The 21,718-nt window shown below is 43.7% G+C and overlaps 1 protein-coding gene across 2 annotated transcripts in view; it reads right to left on the bottom strand.

The window, feature by feature from the left end:
• Positions 1 to 1,107: 1,107 nt before the first annotated feature.
• LOC147439772 (protein MEI2-like 2) overlaps positions 1,108 to 21,718 on the bottom strand; it is a 48,005-nt gene continuing 27,394 nt past the window's right edge. For both annotated transcript variants that reach the window (XM_086485541.1, XM_086485540.1), the window contains exons 3-13: positions 21,210 to 21,655; positions 20,959 to 21,117; positions 20,384 to 20,500; positions 20,156 to 20,307; positions 19,885 to 19,970; positions 19,052 to 19,459; positions 18,281 to 18,977; positions 2,856 to 2,940; positions 2,694 to 2,762; positions 2,425 to 2,604; positions 1,108 to 2,204 (exon numbers count right to left, since the gene is read on the bottom strand). In XM_086485541.1, the coding sequence (XP_086341667.1) occupies positions 2,088 to 2,204; positions 2,425 to 2,604; positions 2,694 to 2,762; positions 2,856 to 2,940; positions 18,281 to 18,977; positions 19,052 to 19,459; positions 19,885 to 19,970; positions 20,156 to 20,307; positions 20,384 to 20,500; positions 20,959 to 21,117; positions 21,210 to 21,655 (2,516 nt within the window). In that variant the 3' untranslated portion in view covers positions 1,108 to 2,087. The remainder of the gene's footprint in view (positions 2,205 to 2,424; positions 2,605 to 2,693; positions 2,763 to 2,855; positions 2,941 to 18,280; positions 18,978 to 19,051; positions 19,460 to 19,884; positions 19,971 to 20,155; positions 20,308 to 20,383; positions 20,501 to 20,958; positions 21,118 to 21,209; positions 21,656 to 21,718) is intronic.

Genomic DNA, 21,718 nt, shown 5'->3' with positions numbered 1-21,718 from the left:
CAATGGACGAAAGCAAACATGGGAAAGACTGAAAAGCCAAACCAGTTTGCAAGATAAAAGACTTCAATTTCAAGGAATGAAGGTGGGGAATCTCCCTCACCCCCACTGTTCCGGGCTGGAATAGGCGAGGCGACGGCCGAGCCTGTTCCATGTCCCAAAACGGTGGGGGTGAGGGAGATTCCCATCCGTCATGCATTTGTCCTGTTCACTGTAAGAATGCTAATGCAATGGACGGTTGAGATTGCTTGATGTGCTGGAATACACAGGCCCAAGGCATGACGGTCCTAATTCGCCAGCATTTCCAACGATCGTGATACCTATTGAAGATATATGCCTTCAGGCCATTTGAACAACTTTATTCTTGGCTACAGTTTCAAAACTAGAATTGTATGCTAATGATACAGCTTCTATCATATCTAAAACACAAACCAAAAACTATATTCCAAAAGCTCAAAGGATCTGCAAAAGATTTCTCCATACAGATAGCAATCCACCCACGAGGGGGCCAAACAGAAAACTCTCCAACGGAACATGGGTTGCAACTTTCCAACTTCATACTTACAACAGTACCTATACACTTTCTGTCCACTTTGTCTAAATTTATGTGTTCAATCAGACATGATATGGTCAACATAAATTTTGCCAGCCCAACAAAAATTATGCACTCAATGTCTGAACTATGGCATTGTTTGTTTGACATAACGACTATTTGGCCATCTTTGACAATTAATACGTTTGGAGGGCAGACAAGCACATCGGCGATGAAGAAAGGTGTTATTCATGCTCACTTGGTTTCTCCCAAGCATACGATATATTGTAAACATGTTTGAAATCAAACTTTCAAAACCTTTTGGTTCAGTTCCCTTCATAAAATGATCATCACTTAAAAGGAGGAATACTACAGCTTCTTATTGGAATTCTGTTGATGAAAAGTTTCGAGTGTATATATCATAATGGCCTACAGAAACCTACATAAGACAATGTTTAGTTAATACCCTCTTTTAGGAAATAGGAAGAAAGACAGTTTGCCATCATCAACTTGCCATGTGGCACCGATCTCAACAAGCTTTAACCACCGGTCCACAATAGCTCTACTAAGGCCTTAAAGATTCAGAACTTTTCTATCTTTAGCAGCATGGAAAACGCAATTTTCTGTCATAAATACAGTCCTCAGCTTTTAGACTGGCAGCTTAATTATGAGAACTCAAAATAGGGCAGAGATTTATTTCAGTTATGCGATACAATCTCGCAGAAAATGTTTAAGTGCAAGTATGTGTAAAGGCCGGGGCCAGTGCTTGCTGTTTTCGTGGCATTCCACCGAAAACCAAAAGTTGCAACTGCAAATTCTTAAGTCATCGCCTGAGCACTATTAGAACATTGAGAGCATTTCCAGCCTCACCTTGCACAAGATCTGAAGAGCGCTTATGACATGAACAAATCGACACTCCAGGTTTAAACTCTAGTCCAAAAGCTCCAAGGATCTTCAAAACATTTCGCCATACAAGGAGCAAATTCACCCACAAGAGGGCCCAGCAGGGAACCTTCCCACGGAAAATGGGTAAAATGAATCTTTGGTTTGCAAAAATTCTAGCTTCATACTTACAACAGTACCTATACACTTCGTTGGTCCACTTTGTGGGCCCGACAAAAATCATGTGTTCAATCTTTAAGCTATATGGCATGGTATGTTCGCCTCGACAAAAAAGTGTGTGTTCTTCATCCAACTGTACAATTTCAACAAATCGGACTTTGAGGTAGGAAGGTTCATCCCAGTAGAGCCTTTTGTCCTGCACTCCCCAGCCAAAACTTGACAAATGCCCAACGTCCATGCCTTCTCCCTCAAAATCAGTCCCAATCATGATAACCCAGCTACAAAAAAATCATCTAAGTGACCTCGAACTCTCTTCTTTACAAAAAAACCCAAAACTTGTGATCAGCTCCTTTACATGCTACACCACGACGAAGGAATTGCAAAAGAATCAAACCGATTGAGTGTCTTTTCTGTACGCAAAACAAAACGACGTCCTCAAATAAACTGTAGCCCCTTCTCATAGGTGACTTTTTGCTTATTTTGCCAATTTCTCCAATCACCTTGAATGCTCTCCAACACCGGTCTGCCTCTTCAATTCATTTATAAAATCAGTAATCCCATCACTCTCCCGCCATCCAACATCCACCATGCTGCTACCCGAGCTAAATTGATCCTACAATCATAGCAATTTGATTACGAGGTCGTCTCGGTTCTTCACATGTCCAATTATCAAACACACTATGAAACAGGCAAGATCCACTGCTGGTCGTCTCTCACTGATCCCATGTGTAAATGTTGCAAGTAGCACAAAGAATACTACACTCTGGCAGGGGCCCTTCCAGATTGAGCAAGATTTAGAATAGAGCATACAACAAAGCAGTTTTGCAATTTACCTGTTCACTTGCATCTGGTCGATCAGAGTCGAAAAGGATGGGGCGGCATCGCTTATCTTCATTCATTAAACTAGAATTTTGAAAATGTGCCACCAGTGCAGCTTTACCTTGAATGCGGGCGTATGCTAAAGAAGCAACTTTCTCACTGTTGAATTTTTCCCACTTCTTTCCATTGAATGCCTGTACAATACAAGAACAACCACGCTATGTCATGAAGCATGAGAACGCATGACATAAAACAAGCTCTTTACATAGTTGATCTGACCAACCTGATAAAGAGGGATAATATGGGCAGGTGAAGTCATATTTATGAAGGCATACCCCACATTACATTTATTCTGAAAGGGACAATCATAAGTCAGACATGGTAAGGTTGACTGAAGCTGAAATGTAATATACAATCAATCGCACTAACTCTCAGGGAATAGTACCTTAAAATCGATTGGCAAGTACAAAAAATCATATGTTTTGCGGTGATTTTCATCGATTGCTGCTAGAAGCATTTTTGACGTGTACCTGATTTCCATAACAGGTTTCTTAATAGTTGAAATGCAGTGATCAAAAGCGAGAGAGTAATTAACACTGACAGAGAGAAAGAGAAAGCAGATAAGTAAAATATATATATATATTAATCAATGTATGAGAGAGAGAGAGAGAGAGAGAGAGAGAGAGAGAGCATTTATTTACCTCTGCAAAAGGTCCTATGAGACCAAAAATTACATCGTTGTCACATAATCCAAATGTCTAATATAGAAGACTTGAAGGTAAAATGCTAAAAATGTAAACATATCTGAATCAGCAAACCAGATGCTATCATATCTGCCAAAATGTTACCATATGTACCATCACATAAACTCTATCATGGGCCACTGCATCTGTGTTTTGCAGCCAGCATTCAGCCCTTGATTCGTCTCACATCAGTTGTGCAAATCAGCCCCAGATTTTGTTAGAAATATAGTTGAAAGAATGCACGAGAAGATGGAGAAGATGAAGGAGAAGCTCAAGAGCACACAACACGAGTAGTATTATTAAGTGTTCTAATGCAAAGATAACTTGGCTTGCCCTATAGCGATGGGCGTATATACAAGCCAAGGGAAACAAAACTCCTAAAAAGTACCCTGGTTATCCTCAGTGTGTTCACACACTGAGGATAACCAGGGTACTTTTTAGGAGTTCACACACACATCTCCCCTAATATGGTAACAAATCCCCCCTGGGAATGATGCGATGAACATGAGCTAGCAATCATGTATATAGAAGTGCCCAACCCTACATAATCAATTCAAAAAGGAGAGTGAGCCCAAAGCTTTGCGAAAAGCTTCGGACTTCTTAGGAGGCAGAGTCTTTGTGAAAAGATCAGCATGGTTGTCTTGCATAGGCAGACAAGAGAAGCTGACCTCTCCTCCAAAGAGTCTCTCCCTAACCTAATGATAATGCACCTCAATTTACTTTGTGCGAGCATGGACCACTGGGGTTCCTCACAACTGCCAAAGCACTCTAACTGGCACAAAAGCTCGTGGTGGCAAAACTGTTGTCCACCCATGTCGGTCGAAGGGCGTCTGAGCCAAATGCACTCAACACTAGCTGTGAAGGTTGCCTTGTACTCAACTTCACAACTAGAAGTGGCCTTTGTATGCTATTTCTTGCTCAACCAAGATACGCATGAGCTGCCGCGCACGAAACAAAAACCACTAGTGGACACTTGTGTATCATAGCAACCATTCCAATCCGAGTCTGAAGAAGCATGACGTGATCCCCCCTTGAACCCAAGATGTATAGTGCCACGCAAGTAGTGAAAGATCCACTTAATTGCTTTCCAATGCGTTGACCTTGGGGTATGCATAAATCTGCTAGCGTGCAAAACTGCATATTGAGAATCTGGCCTCGTACTGCATACACAAATCAAGCAACCATTAGCCTACTAATAGAGAGTGACATCAAAGTGGTCTCCACCATCATGAAGGCTAAGCTTCAAACCTCTCTCCATAGAGGTTGCAATCGGTAATCTTCAGAGTTGAATCTACATAACAATGTCTCACTATACTTTGTTTGACACAAAGCAATACCTCCATCAACTTGCTTAAATTGTATGCCCAAATAATGATGCAAGCACAATAATCTCAATTACATCATCCGCACGCTTGACATACAAGGTGCTCTTACTTGAAGTATTCTAAAAACCATAAGCAACCAAGTTAGCTTTCCATACCAAGCACGTCAAGCTTGCTTTAAACCATAAAAAGTCTTCTTAAGCCTACACACCTTGTTTTCCTGCACTTTTTGAACAAAGCCACAAGGCCACGATAATGTAATGTGTGGTGAAAGAGATTGATGGTGAAGCTCGATATGAGTGCTCCATGCATACTCAAGGTTCCTTCTACTTCATGAGAAATGTGCAACGGACTAGAGAGAGAAGAGAGAATGATATTGTAAGTGAAGATTCTGTGAGTGATAGAGAGACAAGGAAGAATAACACCGGATGGGGTCTCAAACCGGCTCTAGTCACAAGTTTGTGACGTTGTAACGGGACGGCTCTACATGCCAACTTAAAAGGATAGACTAGAACAAAATTTTAGCACTTCAAAACAATTGGAGAGAGAGAGAGAGAGAGAGAATCCACGCAAGAGACACAGAGTGGCGAAGTTTCACTCCCAGACGGCATTGGCCCCAAACTTTGGCCCCCCTTTTGGTATTTCTTTATATTGCTTCAACGAGGAACAAGCTTTGGGAACACTGCTCTGCTTCTCCACGCGGTAGAATGCTAGAGAGAGAGCCCACACGGCATATTTAGAGGCCCTTGACCTATCCAAAAGCAATTACATGAAAAGAGTCAATTCTAAAAGCTTCCGGTCCAAAAGCATGTACCCTTTGGGCTGTTCGTACAGCACTGCCACGTCAGCAAGAATTCCCAGAACTAGCTGGCACGTGCCACGGCAACAAGGTCTACGCTAATTGTCGGTTATGCTGGTTCATTTTAGGGTTTAGGCCCCTTGGCTAGTTTCTCTAAGTTGGTAGGGTTAGGATTTTAAAGTCCTAACCCCTTTAGTCTTTAGGCCCCTCGGTCGGCTTTAGTAAGTTGGTTAGGTTTTTCTCCTTCTATTGGGGTTTAGGTTTTTCTCCTCCACCTTCTCTTAGGTTTTTCGTCTTTAGTATGTTGGCAAGGGTATTGGTTTTGGAGTCCTAACCCCCTTCGTCTTCAATGGTTGACACATCAGTAGTTTGTGACTCTCCCCCCCCCCTCCCCCCCCCGTTGAAAGAAGAGTAATCATCCCCCAGTAGACATGCAAACTATACCAAGTTAGTTCAATATCCGAGGGTCATTCGGTATTCTCAATTCGTATCGGAGCTCTTGATATTCTAGCACGTCACACCAGACCACGTTGATCTTTAAAGAGATGTCTCAATGCCCTAAGATTACATGCACAGGTAATCTCACTCAATTTGAAATATAGTTGGCACATTAAGATGCAACACAAATGATTATAGATGTCGTCAAAGGACATAAAGACGTGAATTCCCCAATGAATACTCCCCCCGAGTACCGAAGTTCCAAGCCATGAGAAATCCAGGCAGACTTCCCAACGAATCCTCCACCCAATAATCGAGGTCCTGGCCATGAGATTCACAGGCCCGATACAACCAAACGGCTCCCCAGATCGCAGCCTATGTTGTTCAAAGGTGTCATTTACAACAAAACACCCCCCAAACCGCATCCTAGGTCATTTAGAGGTTCCTAATCACACGTTCGCTCCTCCCAAAATCAAAGACCCGAGCCATGAGCTATTCAGAGCGTTCAATCAGAGTTTTTTCAATCAGCAACAAGTCAAGTTCAAAACAGATATATTCTATTTCAAACAATTCTGCAAACAGGATTCTCAAACAAAGTTCAGAATCTTAGTCAAAATTCAAACAAGCGGTTCGCTGGTGTTTTCTTTTAATCTTGCTTCCAATTTTAACAAGTGGCCGCTTACTTATTAAGTGCCTGCCCACTTATTAAGTGGGCGGCGGCTAATAAGTGGCCAGCCGATCACTTAATAAAATATGTAAACCTGTTTAAGAACTCAATAAAACTAAGTGAGCTAAACACTAATGCTACATCACACTTTCCAGGTGTCCCTAGACGCAGTTCTCAGGCACATATGCAATGCAGACACCAATTCCGCAAGGAAAAGCATTAGCTTTCTCGGAACGCACAAAAAATTCCGCTTTTTCGAAAAAGCTTCTAAGAACCCATCTTTTTCTTGTGCTTGCGTCTTTACGCATATTCCTTCATCCAGTTCGGATTTCCTCCGAGAGCAATGGGATATTCCCTATCCGATGCTCCATCACCCATCATAAGACACATCGAAACTACCCATTTCCTCCGAACCAACGGTACAACTTCTTCGCAATGCTTAATGTCACCCATCATATGACACATCAAAGTTGTCCGTTCCTAATGCCTTTTATCAATTCCAATAGATCTACAATTCCTAATTCTGACAATTCAAGTGTACACATTTAAATATCCTAATTTCATAACTAGAAATTACTCAAAAAAATAAGAAAATAGTCCATTTAGCAACATCCCTTTGGCTTTTAAACACTTGTCCGCAAATATAGTGCTTGTACATATCCGTCCAGCATCTCGCAATAAGATGCTAATTCCTACTCGGTCACTTGTTGTCCACAGTAGAATAGTTCTTGAACTTTACCAAATACTTCCGTATAATCTTTTCGAACTTTAGTGGCCGCTCATGATGATGAATGACCAGCTACAGTTGGAGTATTTCTTCCGTCTCCTCAACCTCAGGAGCTTCCTCGGCAATAGGCTGACTTGGAGATGGTCACGCATATAGCCGGAGTAAACTAACATAGAAAGCATCATGGATCCTCCAATTAGGCAATAGCACTAATCAAAATGTCACATCATTCACCTAGTCAATTAACTAATATACCTAGATGAATCCAGGATAAGCCCAGAATCACCCTTGAAGGAAAGTGCAAGGTATAGACCCATGGTAGTCACCCACAAGACAATATATCCACAAGACAATATAACCATCAGCTGCTTCATTCACTTGGTCGATTAACTTAAACCGTCTTAATAAAGATTGGAAAGTTTTACCACTTTCCCTTGATAAGGCGATTGTTTCTTTGGTCTTGCCTTCTCAAACTTGAGTGGGACCAATTGACCGACTGTTAAGTCTAAATTTCTTTTGTGCTTGTCCGCAACTTTCTTATGTTTTTTTTGAGAGCGTGTTATTTCTCTCTTAACTTGAGACCGTAGGGTGGTAGACTTTAGCTTTCACCCGATCTTTACACCGTTAAACCTTACGACATAGAGGAACTTCACGAATAGACCTGTGATTGGAAATTTACACTTCAAACAAAACAAGGCCTGAGAGCTAGAGTACTTCCAAGCACACAACGACACCCTGTAGGCCCCAAAGATTATCGCCCCTTTCGGTTTCTTTATTCTTATTGCAAATACACAATCCGAACGCTTTCACCTAACTCTCACCAAACCTGTCCATGGCTGTAATTGCAGGTTTCTGATCCAATTTTGCCAACGGCACAAAAACCCATGTAGGTCAAAAGTACACATCAAGGACACTTTCCCTTGCAATTAGGAAGCTTTCCAATGAGCTGCAAGTCCATTTCAACCTGCTGTAATTCTCTGTTTTGTCAATGTCGCGTGCCCAAAACCCTGTGCACGCATCCCAAGGCATTCTTGAGGCTCCCCCTGTGATCTCTTGCAGTTTAGGTGCGAAACCCTACACTTGCAGAAAAACACAGCAAGCTGTAATTTTTTCTTTTGAATCATTTCGAGCAAGGCGAACACGTCCACGCATGTCTCAAATGCTCCTGCACACAATGGAATAGTTCCCCTTTGAATCATACGAGTTTTCACGCGCAAAAACTCTCCGTTTTCGCAATCCTTCGCGATGGAATTGTGCGTACCTATGGGGGATTAGCAATTAGCTAATCCCGTACCTGTTCGAAGGGCTCTTGCCTTGGCAAACGGGCATAAAACCCCGAGACACCTGTACATGGTCAACTGAGAAGCCCAACTAGTGGGGCATTACCAATGTTTACCATATTTGCAAAGAGAGAGATGCACGAGCAAGTCGTCGCACTGCATGAGACAAGGGAGAAGGCAAACTTTTTATTAAGCTTTGTGATCACCTGCATCCACTACTCACACACACATTGTAGTCACTTACCAACAAAAATCAGCCTCCACTCTCAAATGGGGCACCCCCCCTCTTGGGATGAGTCTGGCAATTTCACCTGGAGCCGCCCGAGTCCCTTATGCCTCTTTTGAGTTAATTTCCTAGTACCCCCCAACTTATACATGTCGTGAGGGGCCTAAACGACTTTGAACTAAGCCTAGACATACTTTTACGGCTCGGATTTCAATGCTGACTAGCCCGACCATCTCATGGCGGCCTGCCCTCCACTGTTGCGGGTGAAACTCTAGGCTATCGATCGTTTCACACTAGCCATACAATGTCCGGCCAGTTGTGACCTTTAAAAAGAGGGTCCCAAAAATTAAATAAAAATTAAGGGAAAGAAAGGAGCAACTAAGGTTAGTGGTTGCCACAACCTCCTGGATTTCCGCAAATTGCTTTAGCTTTTGGGACTTTTTGCTTTTGCAGCTTTGCTTTTGGGCATCCCTAGTAAGAATAAATAAGCCCTAGGGGCCTCACTCTTCAAAGCATCTGGATGCACATTCTGAGAGCAGAGGACCCCTTGAGTGTTGTACTTTGCTCAAGCATTAATATAATAAAGAAATACCGAAAGGAACGCCAGGTTTTGGGGCCAACGCCTTTGGGCGGGCAATGAACTATGGCGCAATGTGTCGACTTGATTTTTAAAGTTGTGAAGTTTTTTAAGTGATTCTCTCGTGTGTCGTACCGGATTCTCGACTTGGGGTGCCCAAGTCTGTGACAGAGCACGTTATGCATGCTTTATTCTTACTCTTGAGACTAGCTTCAAGGTGGGTGTGTGTGTGTGTGTGTTCGTCGTGTGTCGGCATGTATACCGCTCCGTTTTCCTGGGGTTGTCTTTCACAAAAGGTTCTGGGCATTTTGTCACCGTCACTGCAGCGTTTTGCAGTCTTCTTTATGTGGGTCAGATACTAGGCTTACTTGACTTTGTGGAGTCAGCGTAATGCTTACATGTTCCATCGTACTCATGCAGACCCATTCCCTCTCTTCAAGCTTTCTCTTAGGCAATCATTACGGTTTGCTTTGGAAGTTGGTGATATCACCTCAGAGATGCATCAGCTTTCCTATGAATGTTTTTAGCTACTCTATACAGCTGAGTAGTTATGTGCTCTTTAAAAAAAAAGGTGTGTGTTACTCGAGATTTCCTTCGTCGGGTATGTGCGTGTATACGGCTCCATTTTCCCACGACGGTCTTCCATAAACGGTTTTGGACTTTTGGTATCTTCCCACCGGCGTTGCAGCGCTTTGCAGTCATCTTCATGTGGGTCAGGTTTTGGGCTTATTGGAGCCTGTGGCGACAGCGTAATGTCTATATGTTCCATCGCATTCATGCAGATCCCCTGCCTTTCTTCAAGCTTTCCGTTAGCCAGTCTTTACGATTCGCCTTGGAAGTTGGTGATATCACTGCAGAGATACATCAGCTTTCCTAGGAATGCTTTTAGCTATTTTGTAGAGCCGAATACTTTTGTGCTCCTTCTCTTGTACTTCATGTTTTTGGTGGGTTTTCCTCTCTTTGAGGTTTCCCACAGATAGATAAATCGAATTGATTTACAAAAAAAAAATGTGTGTGTGTGTGTGTGTGTGTGTGTGTGTGTAAAGTTTAGTCTTTTGCACTTGTTTTCGTTTGAGCTCGCGTTTTTCATTTTGGTGTTTTGTTTTTGGTCGGCTGGATATCTCATATTTCTCATTAGAGCCTCCTTCACTGCCTTCTTGGAGTTCCCTTCCCAACTCCGGATTTCACGAGCCATCTTGTGGATACCTTCTACAGCATTCTTAGTGATGTCAACTTTTTTTATCTATCATCTCCGTCATCGACTGCTCCCTCCCATTTGTTGTTCCTATGCCTTAGTTGTCACCTAGCACCAATTGGCAAGCAATTCCAGACTTTGAGCTCTTGCAATTGCAGTTGTTCCATTCTCCATATCACCGTTGTTAGCTTTTTGATAGATCTCGCTTAAGGTATGCAGTTGCAAAGAACTTTTGGTGGAAGTGCCTATCTTTCAAAGATAAATGTCATCCTCTCTCTCCATAGCTTTGCTAAGGCACTTCTTTTTCTCCTTAAGATCTCTTTAAGAGAGGTTTTCTCCCCTGGCTTTTCAGTATCTACAGTTTTGTCCAAGTGGCTGGATGTACCCGATTATTCCAATTGTCGCCTTTGGGCCTTCTTGTAAACAGTTTCGTACTTACCCTCATAATCGGCACCATTTGAGCATTCTGAGGGATTTTCAAGTTATAAAAACCAACCTCTTTTCTTTGCGCGCACGAGAGAGAGAGAGAGAGAGAGAGAGAGAGAGAGAGAGAGAGAGAGAGATTGAATTATTGTCCACGGAGGTCAGATATGACCTATGGGACCGTAAAACAACACATTACAAAAGGCTCCTTCTAAGCGAGGGGATTATCAGATACATCTCAGTTAAGGACTGAGGGTCTGATGAGGGCTGAACAAAAGACAAAATTTAAAAACCTAAGGGGGGGTGGGTGAGAGGAGAACCATTTTGGGAGTGCGAAACTCTTGAATAATGGCTTTGCCTTCTCGATAGACTGCCAATTTTCCTGCCGTACGCGTTGTCCGCACCTTTTGTAGTTCTACCTTCTTCTGCTTGAGTTGGGTGGGGGTAAGATCTTCTGCAAACCAGATTTTGGTGCCCTTGAGAAGCCTTGATTGCTCAAGGAGTTTAATTCGGTCCACTTTGATCTTGAAAGTGAGGATCGCATGATTGGTGCGATGCTCATGTGTGATAGAGGCGATTGTTGCTGGTCCCCACTCTATCATGTGGGTTGTTGTTTGGATGCGGCCAATGGATTCATGGAAGTTGAGGTCTCCCTCCCCTTTCCAGTCACTTGGCAGCCCACCAATGCGAACATTGAGGGCGATCTCCTCTTGTCGTTGTCGTTCGCGTAGCGGTGAACGCCACACGATCGTCAACCTTGTGGGTGATGGCTTCCTGTACGGTTTTCGACCGCCTTTGTAAGGGTGGTCTCCACTTCTTCCTTTGTTTTGTCAAGCTTGGTTTGCAGTTGTGCCATTTCTTCCTTCTGATGGTGCTCCACGGCGGTTAGTCGTGTCTCGATGGCGGTGAGCTTTTGTTTCAGCTCGTCATTCTCCTTGCGGAGCCTTTCAACTTCATGCTGAAGGCGAGTAGTATTGTCCATTTTAGGGGGTGTCGTAATGATCCCCGCAAAAGTGGGCTTGCTTCGGGATGAAGCACGAGTTGCCATTTGGGGGAACTGACCCTTACACAGTATGAAGGTAGGGCTTGCAAGAAAATAAGGCTAGGTTGACTGGGTTTGCAAAAAAATAAGGTTGAGACAGAGGCCGCACTGTGGCGGGGTATCGAGCGGCTCGACGAAGTACTGGGGCTCGTCAGCGGCGGGCTTGACAACCGATGTGCAGGGCCGGTATCGGGACAGCTGGTGCGCAGGGGCAACAACGGGCTCGACAGAAGGTGCAGCAACGGGCTCGGCCTTGGGCGGTGCTGGAGCGGTAACGCCCCCCCACAGGGCCGCCCTCGCCCAGGGGGAGACGCGCAGAGAGAGAGAGAGAGAGAGAGAGAGAGAGAGAGAGAGAGAGAGAGAGAGAGAGAGAGAGAGAGAGAGAGAGAGATAAATGAAATGAAATGATATATTAACGTCTTCAAGAGACCAAAATGACCTATGAGACCCAACCGTTACAAACTGGTGAATCTGATACCATGTTGGGTACAAAAAATAAAATGAAGCTAGCAATAATACTAGCTGGAACTGTGTGGGGTATGAGTGATCACTGAATCCATCCTCATCTGCACTCTTGATGTCGAGACAGTATGACTCGAATCCTCTGCTGAAGTCTTCGTCGATGCTGTGAAGCTCCTCTCCTCAATCTGGGGCGTCTCAATCTCCCTAATTCCAATGCTCGATCAATGAGAGTGCAGCAGCTGTGAGTATGGCCTGAGAGAGAGAGAGAGAGAGAGAGAGAGAGAGAGAAGAAGAAGAAGAAAAAGAAGAGAAGAAAAGAATTTTTAACGTCGTAGGAAGCTATCCCAAGAGACCTTAAAGATCTATCCGACGAGGAGAGTTGAACTCAAGACCTCTTATTCAAAGAGAGAGAGAGAGAGAGAGAGAGAGAGAGAGAGAGAGAGAGAGATGAATGAAATGTTATATTAACGTCTTCAAAAGGCCAAAATGACCTATGAGACCAATCTGTTTCAAAATAGTGAATCTAAAACCATGTCTGGGTACAAAAGAAAGAACTAGAACAATGATACTACTACTAGAAACCATCCTCATCTGCACTCTGGATGTGGAGAGAGAGAGAGAGAGAGATGCCATGGAAATAGATCAAAACAAAGATGTTACAGAGGCCCTCACCACGCAAGACCATTCTTTTCAATAGAGACTGGTGTATATCCTCGATACTATAATCGTATATTTAAAAAATTAAGGCCTTTTCTGAGAGAGAGAGAGAGAGAGAGAGAGAGAGAGAGAGAGAGAGAGAGAGAGAATTTTAACGTCGTAGAGAACTATCCCAAGAGACCTTTAGAGATCTATCCACAGAGAGAGAGAGAGAGAGAGAGAGAGAGAGAGGAATGAAATGTTATATTACAGTCTTCAAAAGGCCAAAATGAAATTGTTAGGTGCAGCGGAATGAATGTTTGCGCTTTGCTCAAGATGAGTGCTCCAAACTGTGCTCAAGGTTCCTTTTGTTCTTATGGAAGGTAGAACCTTCCGTTCTTAATGAGAGAATGCTATGATCACAAACAAAGTGAATGGACACTGTGCGTGCAAGTGTATGAGATTGAGAGATAGAGAGAGAAGAGAGATACGACACCAGAGACGTTGTAAAACCCTCCTCCGAAGGCCCCACTCTCGTCGGCGAGAGTGGTCTACTTATGATTGCACAAACTGGTACAAACTGTATGCATGTGACTGATGCAAGTCTAGGCTATGTCGACGACGACGACGGAGATGACGAGGCCGACACTAAGGCTGAAATCTGCAATCTTTTATCTGCTGTCCAAAAACGCTATGGGCTGAAATCTGCGACTAGTCCAAACACGCTGATTTTGGGGCTATTTCTGTAGCTCTTTGTCGCTGAAAATCTGCAGGTTTAGGGCTGAAAACTGAGGTTCTTAAGGCTGAAAACTGATAGTCTTTCCGGGCTGAATCTGCTACTCTTTCTACTGCTGAAAATCGCCAGGCTGAAGACTGCAAAGGCTAAAATCTGCAAACGCTGGGATATCAAAAACGCTAGGGTTGTAGCTTTCCAAAAACACTAGCTGCTGGGAAAAACGCTAGGGTTGTGGAAGCTCTGCTGGCGATGGTTTGTTGATGCAAACGCTAGGCTTGTGGTCTAGATCTGCTGGCGATGGCTACATGCTAGAGAAAACGCCAAGGGTACATGTTGATGCAAAACGCTAGGTGAGGGATGGTCTTTGCTTGGAGGAAATCCACCAAGTTCTTGCTTGAGAAGTTGCCTGCTAAGCTTGGCTCCTGTTGCCTCTTCTGCCATTTAGTGCTAGTTTAGGTTTGCTTATATACAAACTTACTCAATTTGCCCTACCTACTTTCCAACAAAAGTCACTTAAAAATAATAAGTGAAAAATGTCAAAAATAGGTAAAATAGGCTAAATGCACTGGAAAATTCCCCTAACTGATTCTAATGGATTCTAATGGGAATGCTTATGATCATGCTGTGTGCAACCAGAGGATATGCATCTACACTAAGTGATTGGGCATGCATGGTCTACAAATAGACTCACAAAAGTGTCAGATCACTTCTAATCTAGACTGTCTGGACTAACTGAACCCTGCTCATGGGGTTGGATGTGTCACATGACAAAAATCTTATACCATGTCTCGGTACAAAAGAACTAGAGCAAAGATGCTACTACTAGAGAGAGAGAGAGAGAGAGAGAGAGAGAGAGAGAGAGAGAGAGAGAGATGAAATGAAATGATATATTAATGTCTTCAAGAGGCCAAAATGACCTATAAGACCAAGCTGATACAATCTAGTGAATCTGATAACATGTCTGGGTACAAAAAATAAAATGAAGCTAGCAGTACTACTAGCTGGAACTGTGTGGGTAGGTATGAGTGATCATTGAATCCATCCTCATCTGCACTCTGGATGTCGAGACAGTATGGCTCGAATCCTCTGCTAAAGTCTTCGTCGATGCTGTGAAGCTCCTCTCCTCGGTCGGGGGCATCTCAATCTCCCTAACTCCAATGCTCGGTCAATGACAGTGCCGTAGGTGTGAGTATGGGCACACGGAGAGAGAGAGAGAGAGAGAGAGAGAGAGAGAGAGAGAGAGAGAGAGAGAGAGAGAGAGAGAGAAGAAGAAGAGAAGAAAAGAATTTTTAAAGTCATAGGAAACTATCCCAAGAGACCTTAAAGATCTATCCGATGAGGAGAGTTGAACTCAAGACCTCTTATGAGAGAGAGAGAGAGAGAGAGAGAGAGATGAAAATGAAATGAAATGTAATATTAACGTCTTCAAAAGGCCAAAATGACCTATGACACCAAAAGGTTACACGTGGTGAATCTAATACCAGGTATGGGTACAAAAAGTACAAAGAACTCAAAAGAAAGTAGTGGGTAGGGGTGGGGTGAAAGCTGATACAAAGGGTGGGGTGGGGTGAAAGCTGATACAAAGGGAATACAAAGGGTGAGCTGATACAATGGAGCTCTCTGACAGTCGAGGCATCATATACATATACCTCAGTATCCGAGACAGCTCCTATGTCGCGACAATATGGTATGGATCCTCTGTCGCAATCTGCGTCGATATCGAGAGGGTCCCCCTCATCCGTGGGCGACGGGACCGCCCCAACTCTATCGCCCGATCAAGCAGTATGCGTCTGGTGCCTCTGGTGTTGTTATGCTGTGGAGGTTTCTCGAACTCCTCTGTCTGTGACTGAAAGAAATCTGTAATCTTCCGCTGTCGCTAGATCTCTCTCATTGTGCCCCTCTTCAAGAGGTCCTCTCTGTGTTTGCGAATCTCCAGTAAGTATAATCCAAGGCATCTCTGATCCTGGTATCTCATGACTCTAGAAAGTGGCCCAAAACCCTCTCTGAATAGACAGTGAAAGCGGCCTCGTATCTCATAGTATACTGGGCAATGACATGTAATGTAGCTCTATCTCTGGTTCTATGTGGCACACCTTACAAATCCTGGACTCAGCGGGTACTCCTCTAAATTTGCATGCCTTGATCTCTAGCTGATGTGAGGATGTGCGTATCTGACCAATAGCACATCGTATCCCATGGGATAGATTAGTATCCATGTATCCTGGTCTGATCACAAAACCATCTTCAGTGTGTTGGAGAAGATGCTCTCTATAGAAAGTCATCTTCGTACCTAGCTCATGTGTAGACTGTATCTATGTCCTCTTCGTATCCAACTGAATCGAGTCCTGTTTGATGAGCCTAGTAATCTCTGCCCTAGTGAGAGAGATGGAGGGTGCATCCAAAGAGTACTGAAATGGGGGTAGCCGGTCCATACTAAAGCCATGTAACTGAAACCAAGATGCCATCTCTGCATACCAACATGATCTATCTCCCTGTAATGCCAACTGTCGCGAAGACTCTAGTGCTAATCGAGCATATCTGTCTCTAGGAAGCCCAAGTGCTATGCATAGATAAAACTGATCGAGTGAGTGCCTCCACTACCAATGGAGGAGCAGCGAGCTCCGCCCTAACAATGTCATGTGGTATTGAGGCCTTGGCCCTAATCATCCGAGAAATCATAGACACCAAGGGCTTCTCCATACATCTCCATCCATCAGTACTGCCAGCTCTGCTATGATGATCAAATGAGGGGCCCCATATCTCCACTCCGTACAGCATGGCCAAGTGACCAAAGTGTCAACGAGCCAAAGCTTTGTCCGAGGTTCCTGGAACTGAACCTGCGAACATATCCTCTCAAGTCTCCCCAATGCTGCATAGGCTCAGGTCAATCGCGTATCTGTTCCACGCCTCAGGGAAAATACTGGACCACTGAAAACCGCCCCAAGATAAGTGTATGTATCTGCATACTCCACAGTCTCTCGACCATATGTTTAAGTGGGGACGGACCTCCTTACCCACTGCGTCGTGGTGTTAAACACCATTACCTTGGTCTTACCAAGGTTCACAGGCAATCCACAGTCCCGTGCAAATACATGCAATGCATCCAAATGACGTTGCATCCCCTCTAGAGAGAGAGAGAGAGAGAGAGAGAGAGAGAGAGAGAGATGAAATGAAATGTTATATTAACGTCTTCAAAAGGCCAAAATGACCTATGAGACCAATCTGTTTCAAAATAGTGAATCTAATACCATGTCTAGGTACAAAAGAAAGAACTAGAACAAAGATACTACTACTAGAAACCATCCTCATTTGCACTCTGGATGGAGAGAGAGAGAGAGAGAGAGAGAGAGAGAGAGATGCCATGGAAAAATATCAAAACAAAGATGTTGGAGATGCCCTCGCCATGCAAGACCATTCTTTTCAATAGAGACTAGTATTTATCCTGGATACTATAGTCTATACGATTCTATATTTTAACAAAATAAGGCCTTTTCCGAGAGAGAGAGAGAGAGAGAGAGAGAGAGAGAGAGAGAGAGAGAGAGAGAGAGAGAGAGAGAGAGAGATGAAATGAAATGAAATGTTATATTAATGTCTTCATAAGACATCGGTCGCTGGCAGATCTCATCAATCTCCTCCATGGTAAGTAGTCTGACCGGGCGTCGTGCATGTCTAGCCAAAGTGATCAGAATCTTCTGATGCAGCCTCTGTCGATGTTGTGTAATCTTCCGCAGTCGTGGGCGTCTGGATCTCACCAGCTCAATTGTTCGGTCGATCAGTGTGCCTCTGGTGTGTGAGTGTGTGTGTGTGTGTGTGTGTGAGTGAGAGAGAGAGAGAGAGAGAGAGAGAGAGAGAGAGAGAGAGAGAGGCAGAAGAAGAAGAAGAGAATTTTAACGTCGTAGGAAACTATCCCAAGAGACCTTCGAAGATCTATCCACAGAGAGAGAGAGAGAGAGAGAGAGAGAGAGAGAGAGAGATGAAATGAAATGTTATATTAACGTCTTCAAAAGGCCAAAATGGAATCTAATACCATGTCTGGGTAGAAAAGTACTAACAAAGATACTAGTACTAGAGAGAGAGAGAGAGAGAGAGAGAGAGAGAGAGAGAGAGAGAGAATCAGATGATAGTCCAGATGGCAGTCAAACCCATATAAAAAGGTGGCCAAGAGAGCAACCCCTGGATTCGTCAACTGGAATGGTACCACCTGTGGCAAATTAGACTTGAACCCATGAGTCATGACCATGACTGCTGCTGGGTCGAAAACATAGTCTCTCTCTTTCACACACACACAACGCACAGCCAATGGTGAGCAAGCAGGGCTCAGCCCCAGCCTCCAGGAACAAGCTGATGTTTTTGTTGCTTTCCCTGTGTATCTAGTATGCGCGTGCTTTCTTATTTTTGAGCGCACAAAAGAAAAAGGGGGGGGGGGAGTTAAAACGGTGTGCATGCCTGCCCATGCTCCAATTCAGCCACATATGGTTGCCAGTGTCTATATCTACATTTTGAGTGCGATAAGCTCATGAAAATGGAAGCCTGGGAATGAGAAGAGAAGAACAACACAACTAACATTATCTCATGAGGGTAGGTCCAGTGTACATACTTGTTAGGAATATTCTTTATCATCAAGGTAGTACGAGTGTCTTCTCCGCGCAAGATCCGCTCGATGTCAAGCTGGTACTGTCTGTTACCATCAAGTTGAATACTGCTGCTCTCACGCCTCCGGATTCTCCCACGATCAGCCTGACCATCCGAGCCCACTGATGCAGCAGTTTGGAACATTGAATTCCTCCGATATGGTGGCAATCCAAAATTTGGAGAAGAGCCACCTTCATATCTACCACCACTTGAACCAAGACTGCCCGGGTTGACCATGGTATGGGCAGTGTTCACATTCATACTCAAAACCGAAGAAGGAGAACCAACGTTTCCAATTACTCCAATGGGCCCTAGTGAGCTAGGACCAAAATGGTAGTTCATATCAGGTGACTCCATACAAAAGCCAAAATGCTTTTCTAAGAAGGACGGATCACCAGAGGGAGCAGACCCTAGTTGATACCTATGAGGTGGCACAACTGTAACAGGAGTAAGTCCATGAGCACCTGTATACACGAAGGGTCGAGGCTGAGCATGAGAAGAAGGGTGAAGATTGTGGCCTATGGGTGATGTTCCAGCCCATCCGCTTAACGCTGAACTTGGCTGATGGGAACTTGACTTTGACTGTCCCCAAAGAAATTGAGACCCTGACAATGAAGCAGACCCAGATCGCTGTAGTGAACCCCCTCCTGGTACCTTGATAGCTGCATTGATGGCAACGCTGTTAACAAAAATAGGCATAACTGCGAATGTTTATGTCAGACGATGAAACGCTAACCTCCAGATGCATGTTCATACATAGATGTAAAATCTCCATTTCCACCAGCAGAACACCTTGGTAGCTGTAGAGAGTCGACGACATCATAACTGCCACGAGATACATCCCCGCCTCTTGCAGGGAAAGGTATTGGTGGCTTTGAGAAAGGCAATGAGCTATTGCTATGATCCGGTAAGGAATGGGCCCGATAAGGTGATGGTCCTTTAGCTCCTACAGGCGTAGGAGAAAACGCTGAATCTATTGAGCCCATTCTGCCTAGGTGACTCCCTATCGTTCCAACCCGTAAAGAACCTGAGGTTGATGCAAGCTTGTCCACATTAGCAGCTAGGGTTCCAAGCGCTGAATGAAGAGACCTAAGGGGGCTGTTCTCCAGTGGACTTCCAAATTGTGTCCAAGAAGAAATGTTCCCTGCGTAAAACCACCCAAGTTACATCAGTAAACCACTGAATCCAAGAAATCTCCCAGACCATTTTTTGTCTTTAGGTCAGGCATACAAATGATACAACCTTGAAAGCAATCCCACTGCTCAAAGTATAGTCAGTTCAAATGTACTCAAAATTAATTAGTAGGCATTTGTCCAGAGTGGTGCTTGTATGTGTTCAAACAAGCCTATTGTTTGAATAATATAGCATTGCCCATATTTGAGCATTGCCGAGAAAACCATCAATATAAACCACTTGAAGCATACATTACCTCTCTGTATCTTATGGTAAGAAACAATTTTATCCTCAAAACCAGAGTGAGATACATGAAGAGAAAGGCAACCTGCCTTACCTATCGAGTGTTATATATCTTCTTGTGGATTGTTAAGATGTCAGGATACAAGAACGCACCTGGAGGAGATAACGCAATGGGTGAGCTGAATCCGAACAAAAGATTTTCATCTTGTTCGGAATCTGGTCCCGGTTGCTGAATCAAGCTGAGAAAATGAGAAAAACCACCATTAGTGCGTTAGTGCGGAGAGAATAACTCACAAACTTAGCATGCAACACATTGATTCCCTTTTTAAATTCAAGCTCAAAGCTTGCAATCAACTTTATGAGGAAGAGCTGTAAAATGATTGGCTTGACACATTTGCTGAATAATTACAAAAAGAGAAATTACCTTCTTCGAGCACCACCTGGTCGACTTGGCTCCAGTTTGATACGTTTCCCTGCTATGTCACTTCTGTTAAGCGCTTTCAGTGCAGCTTCAGCAGCCCTCACATCGTAAAATTCAATAAACTTATGGTGACGTTTGTGGGGCGTTTCACGAATCTGTAAAAGAATTCCAATCCACATCAACGAAGGGACTTGACAACATGAAACAGTTTGACAATTCTTCCTGTCTTACTTCCTTCACTTCTCCATACTGCCCAAAGATTTGGCGAAGTTCTTCATTAGAAACGGATGCCTCTAAATTAAAAACAACAAGAGTTCCCTGGTTGACATCCTTGTCGGAAGGGTTATCCTGCATGTTTACATAGGCAAGCTTAGAGCATAACTTACTTGTATGCATCAAGAAGGAATCAGCAATTTGAAGTAGTATACCGAGCAGGAAGAGGAAAAGGTTTTTTATTTTTTTCTCTTTGGGGGTGGGGGAGTGAAAAGAGTCGTTCGGAAAAATGTGGATTAACCCACTCAGGTAAAGCAAATAGGCAAGCATTTTCTTGCCCTTGTGACAATCCAATATACACTTGTATCTAACTAGATAAAGCAAGCTCTTTCTTGGGCTCAAACAAAGAAGGCCCTTTTAAGTTTCACATGATGTTTGTATTGACCTACATTTTTCACTGATCTGTGTTTCCTTTTTTCTTGAAGTTGGGAACTCAGCAGTGCTATCACAATCCTGCTGTCAGTCACTTGCAAAGCACCTTTTTGAGTGCTTCCTCTATCTGGTAGAATCTCTGAGCAAGAAGAGAGTAGTACCTTCGGTATTGAAAAGTGAATATCCAGTTTCCTTCGACGCAATGGTTTATTTTGCAGGGCACGCATGGCATTTCGAGCAGAACGAATGTCATAATATGAGATCATGACAAAACCTCGATGCTTACACGCAGTGTAAAGAGTTCGAATGGCACCATAATGCTGTTGTTACAAAGCAGAAAAGCTGGAAAAGTAAGTCACCATGAACCCAAGACAACATAATCATTTTTGTATCATGCAAGTGTAAAACAAACCTCAAACAAAGCTCGAAGCTCAGCATCTTCAACATTACTATTGATATTTCGAACAAACAATGTCCGGGAGGGATGTTCGCCGAATGGATGCTCCCCAATTATGCATCCTGAACCCCCATTAGATGTCCCTTGATATGCTACACTGGAGCCAGAGAGACCATTCATGCTACCTCTAGAACCATCCAAGTGTGATCCCATGATTTCTTGTGTATCACCATCCAGCTCCATACCACCTCCACTGCTGAATAGATCAAACTCTTCACTGTCTTCTGCTGTGTTGTGACGCAGGTTCATCATGTCAAACCCATCCACTATCCCTGCAAAAAGCTCCTCTTCATTAGGAAGGAGGTCTCCAATGGTATGTGGCATCAAATCATCCTCAAGATTCTCAGCAGCGGTCTCTTCACCCTCTTCATTGGAATCCACGATCAACTTTTCCACATTTGCTGCGATTCAAAAAACATCCTCATCAACTTGTTTGTCATACGAAACAAAAAGAAAATGACAAA

Source organism: Adiantum capillus-veneris, chromosome 16 (assembly GCF_014529385.1).
Source record: "Adiantum capillus-veneris isolate H3 chromosome 16, ASM1452938v2, whole genome shotgun sequence".
Lineage (NCBI taxonomy): Eukaryota > Viridiplantae > Streptophyta > Polypodiopsida > Polypodiales > Pteridaceae > Adiantum > Adiantum capillus-veneris.
Note: the sequence above shows the minus strand (reverse complement) of the source record. Positions and strands in the feature narration are given on the sequence as shown.